General features: G+C 38.1%; 1 protein-coding gene across 3 annotated transcripts in view; it reads right to left on the bottom strand.

Annotated features, from left to right (window-relative positions):
- The window catches only part of MSH2 (mutS homolog 2), a 102,454-nt gene that overhangs the window by 32,050 nt on the left and 55,989 nt on the right, over window positions 1-14,415 (bottom strand). For all 3 annotated transcript variants that reach the window (XM_025405779.1, XM_025405778.1, XM_025405780.1), the window contains 5 exons: window positions 12,479-12,629; window positions 8,830-8,927; window positions 4,465-4,710; window positions 3,161-3,365; window positions 1,221-1,468 (listed from right to left, as the gene is read on the bottom strand). In XM_025405779.1, coding sequence (XP_025261564.1) covers window positions 1,221-1,468; window positions 3,161-3,365; window positions 4,465-4,710; window positions 8,830-8,927; window positions 12,479-12,629 — 948 coding nt within the window. The remainder of the gene's footprint in view (window positions 1-1,220; window positions 1,469-3,160; window positions 3,366-4,464; window positions 4,711-8,829; window positions 8,928-12,478; window positions 12,630-14,415) is intronic.

Here is a 14,415-nt window from a genome sequence, read left to right as displayed (position 1 = left end):
AGTTTTTCTATCTTCACACTTCATCTGGCCTTTTAAAAAACATTCTGAACACATTTCCATAGCTTACAAAACACAAGCAATGATTTAAAAGCAAATTTCATGCTAACTGCCAGATCTACTAAAAGTTCCTGAATTCTACAGCAATAATAATAATGATGCAAATACAGTAACTCAAAAGGATTCCCAATGAAGTATAAATAACAAAGGATAAAGAACCAAGATTATCTCACTCATGTGTAACCAACTGATGCAGAAAAACGTGTTTGTGGAAAATCAGAGCGCCATCTGAAAAAGTTATTCTGGTGACTAATGAAATCAATCCTTATAGTATGATTTTTAAAACCTTTGAAAGTCTTATATTATGTTAATCTCATCAATGCAGGGATCTGACTAGACCCCAAGCCCACGAATAACAATCTTTCCTGAAAGGATGAAATAACAATAGATAAGTCACTCTGCATGTGATAACTACTATTTCAAGATTTCTGGAACCCCCAGTTTTAAATGAACCTGTTTTTATAACACTCTTGAGCATAAAATAAGCTAATTATAATGAAGATTTTGTTAAGCAATAACAGCTAGAACTTTGGAACTTGAAAGCATATTGTTTGTTATCCTAATTCAACAAGAAAACATACTGAAATGGGAGGTGGCAGAAAATTCCTCCATGGTGATGTTCAAGAGTACAGATAATTCTGGCCGGGCGCGGTGGCTCGCGCCTGTAATCCCAGCTCTTTGGGAGGCCAAGAGGAGAGGATAGCCTGATGTTGGGAGTTCGAGACCAGCCTGGCCAGCATGGTGAAACCCCGCCTCTACTAAAAATACAAAAATTAGCCAGGCATGGTGGCAGGCGCCTGTAATCCCAGCTACTCGGGAAGCTGAGGCAGGAGAATCGCTTGAACCCGGGAGGCGGAGGTTGCAGTGAGCAGAGAATTGTACTCCAGCATGGGCAACAGACCTAGATTCTGTCTCAAAAAAACAAAAACAAAAACAAAAACAGATAATTCTTTCTGTGAATGCTTTAGAATGAGTGGTCCTACTACGAGATACAGAAATATGTACATGTTCCTGTCCCCAGACTGTGAATTAAGGGGTAAATGGGTTCTATAAAAACATCAACAATTTATACTAACTTAGAATAAGGCAATTACTGATGATTTCAAGGGTAGTAAGTTTCACATTACCAAGTTCTGAATTTGGAGTACTCCAATAGTACATACCTTTCTTCACCTGATAAAGCATAGTTAAGGTCTCTTCAGTGGTGAGTGCTGTGACATGCAGATTATTAACAGTTGGTATCTGATTGGCCAAGGCAGTAAGCTCATGAAAATGGGTTGCAAACATGCAAAAAGCACCAATCTTTGTTGCAATGTATTCTGATATAGCCCATGCTAACCCAAATCCATCGTAGGTAGAAGTTCCTCTTCCCAATTCATCAATGATTATTAATGAATCTTTGGTTGCCGACCTGAAGCACATAATTACATGAAATTTCCCATCACATAAAATGTGGTAACATACACATACAAAAACAAAATTAAGACAATACATTGGGAAGGATATGCCACAAACATAGTAGATTAATTATCTTAATATATAAACAAAGTCAATAAAAAGCACTAAAACTTCAACAGAAAAATGGGCATGGGCCAGGCATGGGCCAGGCATGGTGGCTCACGTCTATAATCCCAGCACTTTGGAAGGCCAAGGTGGGAGGATCACTTGAGCCCAGACCAGCTTGAGCAACATAGTGAGACCCTGCCTCTAAAAAAAAAAAAATTAAAAACTAGTCAGGTATGGTAGCACACACCTGTGTATGTGGGGGAGGGAGGGTGGGAGGAAGGGGAAGGCAGGAAGGCAGGAAGGAAGGAAGGAGAAAAGGAAAAAAAGGGCATGAACATGAATAAACAATGGATGAAAGGGAAAACAGATTTTGAATAAATATTGTTTTACATTGTCAAGCACACTAGTAGTAATCAAAGGAATTCCAAATAAGGCAGCTATCATTCACTTCGTGCCAATCAAATCGGCCGAGATTAAAAAAATAAAAATAAAACTGAATGAAGATGAGACCAGGGTGTGGTGACATAGATACTTGCATACACTTTTGGTGGTTATGTAAATTGTGTGCCTGCCACAGTCCTACTAATACCAGCTATTACCATTCTTCTCTCATTTTTAACCAAATATATGTAAGGGGGTGAAACTTACATACATTTGCTACTTTTTCATGTGCTCGTGTGCTCATTGGCAATTTAATTCTTTTTCTGTGAGTTGCCAGCTAACATGTTTTGTTTATTTCTTTAATCTTTTAATTCATGAATATTAACCTGTTGCTTAATTACTACACAAACATTTGTATTGCTTTTATAATTCTTCACAAACAACAGAACCTCAAAGAAGTTAAATCAACACATAATTTACTAGGCACCTACTATATTCAATGTACTTTAGAAGATACTAAGAAACAAGGAGGATCACAGTGGTTCATGCCTGTAATCCCAGCACTTCGGGAAGCCAAGGCAGGAAGATCACCTGAGCCCAGGAGTTCGAGACCAGCCTAGGCAACAGAGTAAGACTCTGTCTCTCTAAAAAACTTTAAAAAAAAGAAACCAAGAAATACAAGGTATAGTCCCTACCTTCAAGGAAGCTCCTAAAAAGTGAAATAAAAACAAAACATTTCAGTAATGTCTAAAATAAAAATGTGGTTTAAGTTACAGGCATCTCAAAGAGGAGTTCAGAGAAAAACACCCATGACCTTAGGGTCGTATGATGAGAAAAATCACTACAGAAGTAGCATTTCCATCATCAGGGACTTAAAAATTAGAAAGAAGTTGGATAAAGGGCAAGAAGGACCATTCCAGGAAGTGTGAACAGTGCAAGTGAAAACATGGTAGTGGAGATTTATAAGGTGAGCTAGTACCAGTAGCTTATAAATTGTCTACTTAAAGAGACAACTTTAAAAATCAAAGTTTTCCATAGCTATCATCAATCACTCTTTTAAGATAATACAAAGTATATAAAGTCCACAGGAAAACAACTATTAAACTAAGACAAACATTCTCAGATGTTTTTACATGAGAATCTGCAAATATACTTCTCCTTCTCACAGGACAGAGACATACATTTCTATCTTCAAGGGACTAGGAGATGCACTTACCTGAGAATAGAAGCAGTTTCCAACATTTCAGCCATGAATGTGGAGACTCCTTTCAACTGACTGTCACCAGCCCCTACCCGGGCCAAGATGCAGTCCACAATGGACACTTCTGCAGACTCACATGGCACAAAACACCCAATTTGGGCCATGAGTACTATCACCCCAGTTTGTCGAATATATGTAGATTTACCTCCCATATTGGGGCCTACAAAACAAATTATATCAGAAATCAAGATTTTAAATTTCTTTCTGCTACTAATAAATGGATGTTAGCCCTAAGCTGTACAATGATGACTAATCATGTAGGTTTACACTGACGTGGCATACAAAAGCAGAACCACAGGCTGCCCAAAGATGTGGACAGAGTTACTGCCCATATTACCCCCAAAAGCAATGCTATTATTTCTTCAGACAAACTGATACTGGGCCTTTCATCAAGAGAAGCCATGAAAAATGTACCTGTAATTTGACTCTGGCCTAGAAAGACCATATACACATTTCCCGTGGCTCACAAGGCTGCCTGTGGGATAATTTATTGATTTCCAGAAAAGTAGTGCAGGCCTAACTGATTAACTCAAAACCGTTACTCATTAGTAAATGAGGTTACTAGTGAGTGCATCAGTATGGTCAAATCTTTCGAACCACTTAAAACCCACACAAAAACCTGAAAACAGGATCCTTCTTTTGAAAAACAGGCAATTTATTTGTTGGGGTTATATTATATGAACAACTTGAAAATCCATTTGGGGAAAGAAAATACAATCAACCGTTTCCCAAATATATTTGCCCCAAAACTCCTACTTCCTTTTTTGTTTTCTAGATCTAGTTAAGATCTCTCAAACATCTCAGCGGAGACATGATACATGAGTCTATATGCAAGGCTAGTTTTTTCGAGTTTCACATGAATATAGCGCCATGTTTTAAAATAATTCGTACCCTAACCTGAGGTCCTCCCATAGCCAATTCGGCCTGACTTTCAAAGACCTCAGTATTGGAGGACTGGCTCAAAGGTAAGCTTTGAGTGTGAAGGGATGTTTGTTTCTAAATGTTCTGAACCTGTGGAACAAGTTTCAAGGAATACATTATTCTCTCATAAGCTTTTATCTCACCTTCTAAATCTTCCCTCTAATCCAAATGTGAATAGATTACTAACTGGTAAGAATAATATGTTCTCTTTCTCATGTTAAGAACTGGGAATTTTCTCCATCAATTTTAAATATATTTCTACTCCAAGATAAAAAACAAACAAACAAACAAACAAAAAACATGTTATCCCCACAAAGGCCAAAAACCAGGTTTTTTACCAGTAATGATGTGGAACATCTGTTTATCTTTTTCAAAGTATATATCATTAGGAATAAACGTGATTTCATCTTGAACTTCAACACAAGCATGCCTGGATGCTTTTAATATAATTCTTCCTTGTCCTTTCTCCAAAATGGCTGGTCGTACATATGGAACAGGTGCTCCATTTGACACATGAGCAAAGCTGACAACAGCATCTAGCTGAGCTAATACATCATTGAGTGTTTGCATTGGTTCTACATAGCCTGTATAAAAATAAAAACAGAAAATGTACACAGGAATACTGAATAATAAACAGATATAAGCTGTAAGAATACATTTAATCCCCCCATTTGGGAATTCAAAACCCATTTCCTAACTTATACTTTTTTTAAAAAATTAACAAAATTAGCCTTAACAAAATTTGAAAGGAACCCACCTAAAACTCAACATAGGGTTAAAATGTGTGCTACATCCTTCCCCATTGTGAATAGCTATCAAAAACAGAGTACTGGCTGGGTTGAGGGCTCACACCTATCATCCCAGCACTTTGGAAGGCCGAGGCGGTCAGATCGCATGAGACTAGGGATCACATGAGGCCAGGAATTCAAGACCAGCCTGGCTAACATGGCAAAACCTCATCTCTACCAAAAATACAAAAATTAGCCAGGTATGGTAGTGCATATCTGTAATCCCAGATACTCGGGAGGCTGAGGCACCAGAATTGCATGAACCCAGGAGGTGGAAGTTGCAGTAAGCTGAGATTGCACCACAGCACTCCAGCCTGGGCAACTCTGTCTCAAAAACAAACAAAAACACACAAAAAACAAAAGTAGAGTACCTTCCCTTATCATTAAAATATAAAACTATACAGCTGTTTATAAAGAAATGTGTAGAGCTTTAAAAAAGAAAACTAACAAGGAGACACTTTGATAATATATTGATTAGGTTAAGAGAAACGGTGCAGTGATATCTAAGACATTCTCTCAATTTTAAGACACACCTTTTTCTATATTTTAAGTATCTGAGAAACCAGAATGACACCTCAAAATCATCATAAGACACATGTAAGCAAAAAGGTAGCATGTTGAAATGTGACCATCAAGGCCTGGTATATTGTACAAACTGACCGTAAAACAGTTAGTTTGGCTTTCTTTAGTATCACATGCAGAGAATGTCAGCATAAATTTAAATCTCTAATTGTCACTTAAAACATTTCCAAGATTCTACTGTTCTAGAGTATTAAAACTAAACGCTATTAATAGGTACATTAAAAAAATCTCTGACACATGCTAGACAAAAAACATGAAGAAAATTAACAATGCTTTAACTTTTCTGAAAAGATTCTAAATGTTAACAGGTTGGAGGGGCTGGTACATGACCCACATGTCATTCAGACTATCATACAGCTATCAATCATGTCAAAAGTTTCACAGAACATTCAAGATAAAAGCGTTTAATTCTAGGAAAACCAAAAATTATTAGTTTAATCAAGGGGCTGGAAATTTAACTCATTTTTTATTCCCTTGTTCCCCGTAACAGCGATCAAATGTTTTCAAAATAAAAATCAACTTAACAATGGGGCCAAGCAGACATAATTATCTTCCTCTGTTTCAGTATATCTTTTTTTTTTTTTTTGGAGACAGAGTCTTGCTCTTGCTCTGTCGCCCAGGCTGGAGTGCAATGGTGTGATCTCGGCTCAGTGCAACCTCGCCTCCTGGGTTCAAAGGATTCTCCTGCCTCAGCCTTCCGAGTAGTTGGGATTACAGGCACCTGCCGCCACACCCAGCTAATTTTTGTACTTTTATAGAGAGAGGGTTTCACCATGCTGCTTAGGCCCGTCTCGAACTCCTGACCTCAGGTGGTCCACCCGCCTCAGCCTCCCAAAGTGCTGGGATTATAGGTGTGAGCACCTGGCCTCAGTATACTTTTAAAATTTATTACTTTTACCGAATACGTTTTTCTAAAGAAAAAGAAAGGAAGAATTCACACTACCCTATTATATAGCAATATAAGCCTTTAAGAATTAAACATGAGTGAAGTACTTGCTATAACTACTTTAAAACTTGTAAAATTGCTAGCATACTGACAAGAATAAGTTTATAGTAAAAAAAGAAAACTAGGCTGGGCAGGGTGGCTCACGCCTGTAATCCCAATACTTTGGGAGGCCAAGGTAGGAAGATTGCTTGAGTCTGGCTTGGGCAACATAGTGAGACCTCATCTCTACAAAAGATAATTTTTAAAAAATTAACCAGGTGTGGTGGCACATGCCTGTAGTCCCAAGCTACTTGGGAGGCTGAGTGGGGAGAATTGCTTGCACCTAGGAGGTTGAAGCTGCAGTGAATCATGATCACACCACTGCACTAAAGCCTGGGCAACATGGTAAGACCCCATCAAATACATACATACATACATATCTACCAAAAGCAAACCAAAGCATCTTAATTAAGAGTCTATACTTGGCATGTCGCATAACTGGCTCTTAACCTTTTGTGACTTAATTGTATGACAGAAAGTTATAAAAGTGATCCATTACACTTTTTGAGATGGAGTCTTGCTCTGTTGCCCAGGCTGGAGTGCAGTGACGTGATCTCAGCTCACTGCAACCTCTGCTCTGTTGCCCAGGCTGAAGTAGCATAATTATGGCTCACCGCAGCCTTGACCTCCTGTGTTCAAGTGATTCTCCTGCCTCAGCCTCCCGAGTAGCTGGGACTACAGGCATGCACCACCACACCTGGCTAATTTTGGGGGGATTTTTTTGTAGAGTCAGGGTCCCCCTGTGTTGGCTAGGCTGGTCTCAAACTCCTGGGCTCAAGCAATCCTCCTAGCTCAGCCTCCCAAAGTGCTGGGATTACAGGTGTGAACCACCATGTCCAGCCTCCATTATATTTTTAAATACAAATATTTTGTAATATGTAATATCAGACCAAGAAGAAGTTTCATTTAAATTCAGGTTGACTTCTAATATAAAATCTGCAATTTAAATGTAAAAATCTAAAAACTTTGCCCTGCTAGGTGCTTAATAAATATTATTTTTTAAGGAAGATCCATAGTTCAAATAAATGGTATTTATAGGGTTCTTTAAAATGCAATCTAGCCTAAGAAACATAATTCAGCTAGAAGATTATTATGTCACTGCTTTCTGATACAAACAAGCAAAAATGTAATCTTTACAAATCAATTCCATTCATTTCAACAATACATAAAGTGTATTAAAATAAAACCTTGAGTTTTGTTTCCTTTTGATTTATTATGACAATTCATAATAGCAACACAATTTACAGAATTATTCATGCACATAACCTTTCAAAAAAATATTTACCCTTAAATAATTTAGCATGCATATCCTGAGAACAAGGACATTCTCCTAATCATAACACTACCATTTCACACAAGAAATCTGACGCTAACACCATATTGTCTCATATTAAACTTTCTCAATTCGCCCCAATAGTGTCCTCTATAGCTATTCCCCAGCTCCAACCTCTAAATTGGGGTCTAATCAACAACTGTCTACTGCGTTTGGCTGCCCTGTCTCTTTAAGACCTTTTGATTTCTTTTTTGCTGCCATGACATGGACATTTATTAAAGTTCAGGCCCTGAATGTACCACAATCTAAATTTATTTGAATTTTTACTTGTTTAAAATCAGGTTAAATATTTTGGTCAAGAATACCATATAGGTGATACTGTGTCCTTCTTTCTATATTACACCAGGAAGTACAGGTCATTTGTCCCATGACTGGTAATTTTAACTTTAATTACTTGGGTAAGGTAGTTCTTGAGTATATTTTTTAAAGGCACAATAAAGGTTACAGTCAACATACACACCATGATCGGCAAAGCCTTCCAACTTAACACATTACCACCTACTTTGTGCTAAACATATACTCATTCCATTCTAAGGGCAATAACAGTGTCAGGTTGCTGTGTTCCTTTAATTACATGAAAATGATCTCAAATGGTGCCACTAGAATGAACTCAAAATCTACAAAATGACACACAGAACTCAAAAAGACCTGCCTCGTGTGTAATTAATATTTGCTTTTCAGTGGTATTTACTTCCATAACCTAGAGCCTCATGAGCCCATAGATGACCCAAGACATTAGTATGTTGTAGGCCCTAGTGTTTCCTTTCCTTGTTACAACTATAGTAAGTTTTGTGCTTTTCTGCCATTTTTTGTTTCTATGTACAAGAGTAATTTCCAGTTATGTGTCCTACCGTAACATACCATGCCTTATTTTATATAGGAAACCTAACATATTAAATAGTCAAAATGTAATGGTTTTAGAAAATAACAAAACACACTTCAAATATCATGATTTTTTTTTCTATTACCAAAAGCCAGGCGACATTCAGAACATTACTATTTCTATTAAGTTTACCTGAAGAAATATTGACAATTTCTTTAACAATGGCATCCTGGGCTTCTTCATATTCTGTTTTATTTTTGGTATACTCTTCATTTAAAGAAGTCAATTTGCTGCAAATCAACATAACAGTTTTATTAAAAATATTAAAATGTGTACTAGAAGCAAAGTGTACTACATGAAACATATCCAAAGTATCCTATGAAACATCAAAACAATAATTAAAATGGAAATACAAGTGGAAAACAGACAACTCCTTAGGGACAAATGTGGTTAGAATTCAATTTATTAACGTTCTTTTATGCTGTTTGGAATAGTGCAATGGCACAATTCCTGCTATAACTATATTCCCCTGAGTAAAAATATGACCTGTGCCCTTTTACAAAATATTTAAATGGAATCCTTATTTAAGACTGAAGTCGGCCGGGCGTGGTGGCTCACGCCTGTAATCCCAGTACTTTGGGAGGCTGAGGCGGGTGGATCACCCGAGGTTGGTAGTTCGAAACCAGCCTGACCAACATGGAGAAACCCCGTCTCTGCTAAAAATACAAAAATTAGCCAGGCATGATGGTGCGTGCCTGTAATTCCAGCTACTCAGGAGGCTGAGGCAGGAGAATCGCTTGAACCCAGGAGATGGAAGTTACGGTGAACCAAGAACACACCATTGCATTCCAGCCTGGGCAACAAGAGGGAAACTCCGTCTCAGAGAAAGAAAAAAAAAAATTAAAGCCATGACCCCTTTTAAAACACAAACACAGGCAGGGTGCCTGTAATCCCAGCACTTTGGGAGGCTGAGGCAGGTGGATCACCTGAGGTCGGGAGCTTGAGACCAGCCTGACCAACATGGAGAAAACCCGTCTCTACTAAAAATACAAAATTAGTCAGGTGTGGTGGCGCATGCCTGTAATCCCAGCTACTTGGGAGGCTGAGGCAGGAGAATCACTTGAACCCGGGAGGCAGAGGTTGTGGTGAGCTGAGATAGCGCCATTGCACTACAGCCTGGGCAACAGGAGCAAAACTCTGTCTCAAAAAAAAAAAAAAAGAAAAAAAAGGCAAAGAAAAAACAAAAAAAACCCACAAACGAACACACAAACAGTATTTCTCATTACTGTAGCAAAAATATCTTAATACTAAAAGTTTTCAAAATAAGAAAAATGGGTTTGGTTTTGTTTGTTTGAGCCTGTTGCCCAGGCTGGAGTTCAGTGGTATGACTGACTCACTGTAACCTCTGCTTCCCAGGTTCAAGCAATCCTCATGCCTCGGACTCCACAGTAGCTAAGATTACAAGCATGTGCCACCACACCTGGCTAATTTTTGTATTTTTTAGTACAGATGGCGTTTCACCATGTTGGCCAGGCTGGTCTCGAACTCTTGACCTTAAGTGATCCACCCGCCTCGGCCTCCCAAAGTGATGGAATTATAGGCGTAAGCCACCATGCACAGCCAGGAAAATGTTTTGAAACTAAATCTCGTTGAGCAATTTGAAGAGAAAATTAAAATTAGAGGTTGAGCCGGGCACAACGTCTGTAATCCTGTAATCCCAGCACTTTGGGAGGCCAAGGCAGGTGGATTGCTTGAGCCCAGGAGTTCAAGATCAGTCTGAGCAACATGGGGAAATCCTGTCTCTATTAAAAATACAAAGTAGTGGGGCACACCTGTAGTCCCAGTTACTTGGGAGGCTGAGGTGGGAGGATGGCTTGAGCCCAGGAGGTGGAGGTTGCAGTGGGCCGAAATTGTGCGACTACACTCCAGCCTGAGCGACAAAGCCAAACCCTTCACCAAAAAAAAGAAAAAAAAGAAAACAAAAAATAGAGGTTGACATAAAAAATACTCAAGGAAGATGAGAATAAGAAAAAAATATTAACTGGAATCAAGAAGGGAATGAAACTAAGAACAAAAAGAGGTGATGTAAAGGAGAAAGAAAGGAGAGAAGTAATTATCAGCAGTGGGAGAAAATCAGTTCATCAAGATGATAATTGTGGCCTTGATGGAATCACTCAATGGCACAGCAGACATGTATAGCTCAAGAACAGTACAGGGGCAAGTAGCAGCACAGACTACTATGAAACAGGCAAAAAAAAAAAAAAAAAGAATTAAAGAAATGCATGAGGGAAAGACATTATAAAAGTGAGACCACTGTGTGAAGGGACAAGTTGCAAAATATAAAAGCAGAGGCAGGCAGGGACCAGATTCTACAGGTCATAACCTAGTGAGTGACTTTCACTCTTGGCATCATGTGGCCATTCAGTCCAATCTTTTTTCATATGTTATAACTAACCCACAAAAAACTTGAAGATGATTAGAACACCCCAAAAGTTGTATCTTATACCAGCTAAAATATATACATTTCTTGAACCAGGAGTATTCTAGTGTGCTGGAAAAACAACACACCTAGATTTGGTAACAGAAGATCTAAGTTTAGGCACCCACCAGCACTAGCCGTCTAACTGAGGAAAAGTGAAGTCTTAGCTTCTTCACCTATAAAATGAGAAATATACATGTCTTCTTTACTGAGAGTTATGAAGAACAAACTAATTACTAGGGTGTCTGAACACCTAGAATGTCTGCATATAACAGACACTCAAAGTACTTGTTAAATAAACAGATGACAGGGGATCATATATATATAAGCTACCTGTAAAGTTCTGGGAAAATTCAGGAGGGGAGGGAGTAGTTTCCAGAACAGTACAAAAGGAGAAAGGCTTTAGCCTCCCCCCACCATAAGCCACAGAAGATTTTAAATATAATTTTAAAATTTTTTAATTAATTTAAAATAATTTTTTTTTACATAGCAATAATTTGCTTCACGGACTTCCTAAGATCAGTTAGAAAAATGGCAGGAAAAAACTGTTAAAATTTGTTTCAACATGAAACAAGATTAAAAAAAAAAAAAAGCTAGAATCTAGTGAATGGCCTCATATTTCCCTAAACTAATTTAAACACCCAACTGAAATACCAGAATAATTTTTTTAACTTGATAAATGATAGCAGTTTTCTTACAAAAAGTAAACATGTGGGTCAGGCACGTTGGCTCACACCTGTAATCTCAGCACTTTCAGAAGCTGAGGCAGGTGGATCACTCGAGGCCAGGAGTTTGAGACCAGCCTGTCCAACATGGTGAGAACCCATTGCTACTAAAAATAAAAAAATGAACCAGGTGTGGTGGTGCAGGCCTATAATCCCAGCTACTCAGGAAGCTGAAGCATGAGAATCGCTTGAATCCGGGAGGTGGAGGTTGCAGTGAGTCAAGACTGCATGCCACTGCACTCCAGCCTGAGCGACACAGCAAGACTCCATCTCGGGGGAAAAAAAAAAAAGAGATAAAAGAAACATGAAAATAAAGCCGAGATATGAGCGGGAACTAGCTCTAATAGATATGGTAACACAGAATAAGTGATAAAATATATTTTGCGTAGACAAAAGAATGGTGAGACAAGGTAAAAGTAGACTCTTTAAAACAGACCCAAAGTACCACTTCAGTCAGTGGGGAACAGATGGATTATTTAGCAAATGGTATTGGGACAGCTGACTGCTATTTGGAAGAAAGCTTGACTCTTACCTGATGACTACATTAGTAAAACTTCCTTATCATAGAACATTCACATCATGTTAGAGCATTCAGGGAATTAATAAAGGGTTAAAAATATAATAATGACTTGCAAACCTGTTGGTAAATTTAACACCATTCTTCTGGATATCTACAGTACTAAAGTTTTTATTGTTACGAAGGACTTTTTCTTCCTTACAGGTTACACGAAAGTAATATCCAAACTGTGTACTGGAATCCAGTTTAATCTGTTTGCCAGGGTCCAAGCCTTGATAATCAAGAAGAAAAGAAAAAGTATTCCATAAATATCTACAGCCATTTTTCAATGTAACTCTAAAATTATTTAAATAATGAAAAACATATTGTTATATGACAACACATCACAATTATTATCTAACCAGAAAAGATTCAAATACTACTTACTTGAAAACTACATGAATTACGGATATCTATTTATAAAATCCTCAACTCCCTTATGAATGTTAGTTTCTGACTTGAAAGCTGCTTTCTGGGTAAACCTATCCAAGGCTCCAGAACACCAGCACTGGGCAACACATTCGCCCCAGTTGTTGTGAGCACATGAGGATGGATTAAGGTATAACCCCACCCTCGTGGAGTTATGCATGAGAATTATTTTCTTAACCAAAGTTATTTCTTTGGAACTAATATAGAGTATAATTAATGTGACCAAATACAATTTCCAAACAAAAACTTGAGACTCTGACAATGAAACTCTAGGAAAACTAGTGCACATATTTTCGTTAAGCATAGGAAACTTCACAAACCAAATGATCTGATTGATACGTGAATGGAAAATAAATCTTGGAACCCCAAAATCACTAAGCCGAGGGAAAAGTCAAGCTGGGAACTATGTCAGACAAACCTGCCTCCCATCTTATTCCTAAATAAGATAGCAACAAAGATTAAAAAGCTACATACCTCCCTCACAGTTTGCCCACAAGGAAATTCCTTGTGAGCCTCCAGATGTTCACTCTCAAACAACTCTGTTGAATTTCACCCTAGCAATGTAAACTGATAGCTTATCTTCACAGGTGAGGGACAGAAAGTCATCCCTCTGCTCACCTGACACAACTGCATTTCTGATTGCTTCCTCTGCCCTATTGTTTATGTAAAAACGCAGATTCACTGAGCCAGACTATTCAGTGAAAGGTCAATCAAGGACTCAAAAGAATGCAACCTTTTGTCTCTTATCTACTTATTACCTGAAAGCCCCTTGCTTCGAGTTGTCCTGCCTTTCCGGTTCGAACCAATGTACATCTTACACATGTTGACTGATGTCTCATGTCTCCCTAAAATGTATAAAAGCAAGCTGTACCCTAACCACTTTGCACACGTTGCACACGTGTCATCAGAAACTCGTGAGACTATGTCATGGATGTGTTCTTAACCTTGGCAAAATAAACTTTCTAAATTGGTTGAGACCTGTCTCGGGTATTTTGGGTTCACAATCAGCTAGACTTTCTGCATCGAGAATTTCTGGGTTTTTATAAATATGTTCCCTCTTCATAATTTCATTAACCAATATGATCTCTAGACTACAAACTAAGAGAGAGGGAGAGAGTATTTACAAATGTACTTGCTGAAGTGTGGCCATCAAATGTTAGTAGTAGCAAACAACTAAAGACAGACCTCGCTTGACCAGTGAGGAAAGGGAAAGTAGAGACCAATCCAGAAATAAAATTGGACTGATCTGAACAAAGGAATCTCTCAAAACATTCAAAGGGAAAGAGTAGTTCCGCAATGAAAGACTGCAAACAATCAGTGATCAAAGTTTCAAAACAAAGGACCATGTTCATGAGTACATAATGTAGTTTGCTTATATATGCATTTCACTGCAGTGTTAACAACAGCAACATCACCAAACATGAAAGACAATGGTATTTATAGAATACTGTTTATTTAACACATGTAAACCGAGGCTGCCATGAGGATCACAACTTTATTTAAAATGAGGCTCACATCCTCAAAGTGTAATGGCATTTCTGATGACACTAAGGTCTAAGAATTAAAGACCTAAGTAGGTCTAAGAATTA

The sequence above is a fragment of the Theropithecus gelada genome, chromosome 13 (assembly GCF_003255815.1).
Source record: "Theropithecus gelada isolate Dixy chromosome 13, Tgel_1.0, whole genome shotgun sequence".
NCBI lineage: Eukaryota > Metazoa > Chordata > Mammalia > Primates > Cercopithecidae > Theropithecus > Theropithecus gelada.
The sequence above is the reverse complement of the archived record's forward strand: the minus strand, read 5'-3'. Positions and strand labels throughout refer to the sequence as shown.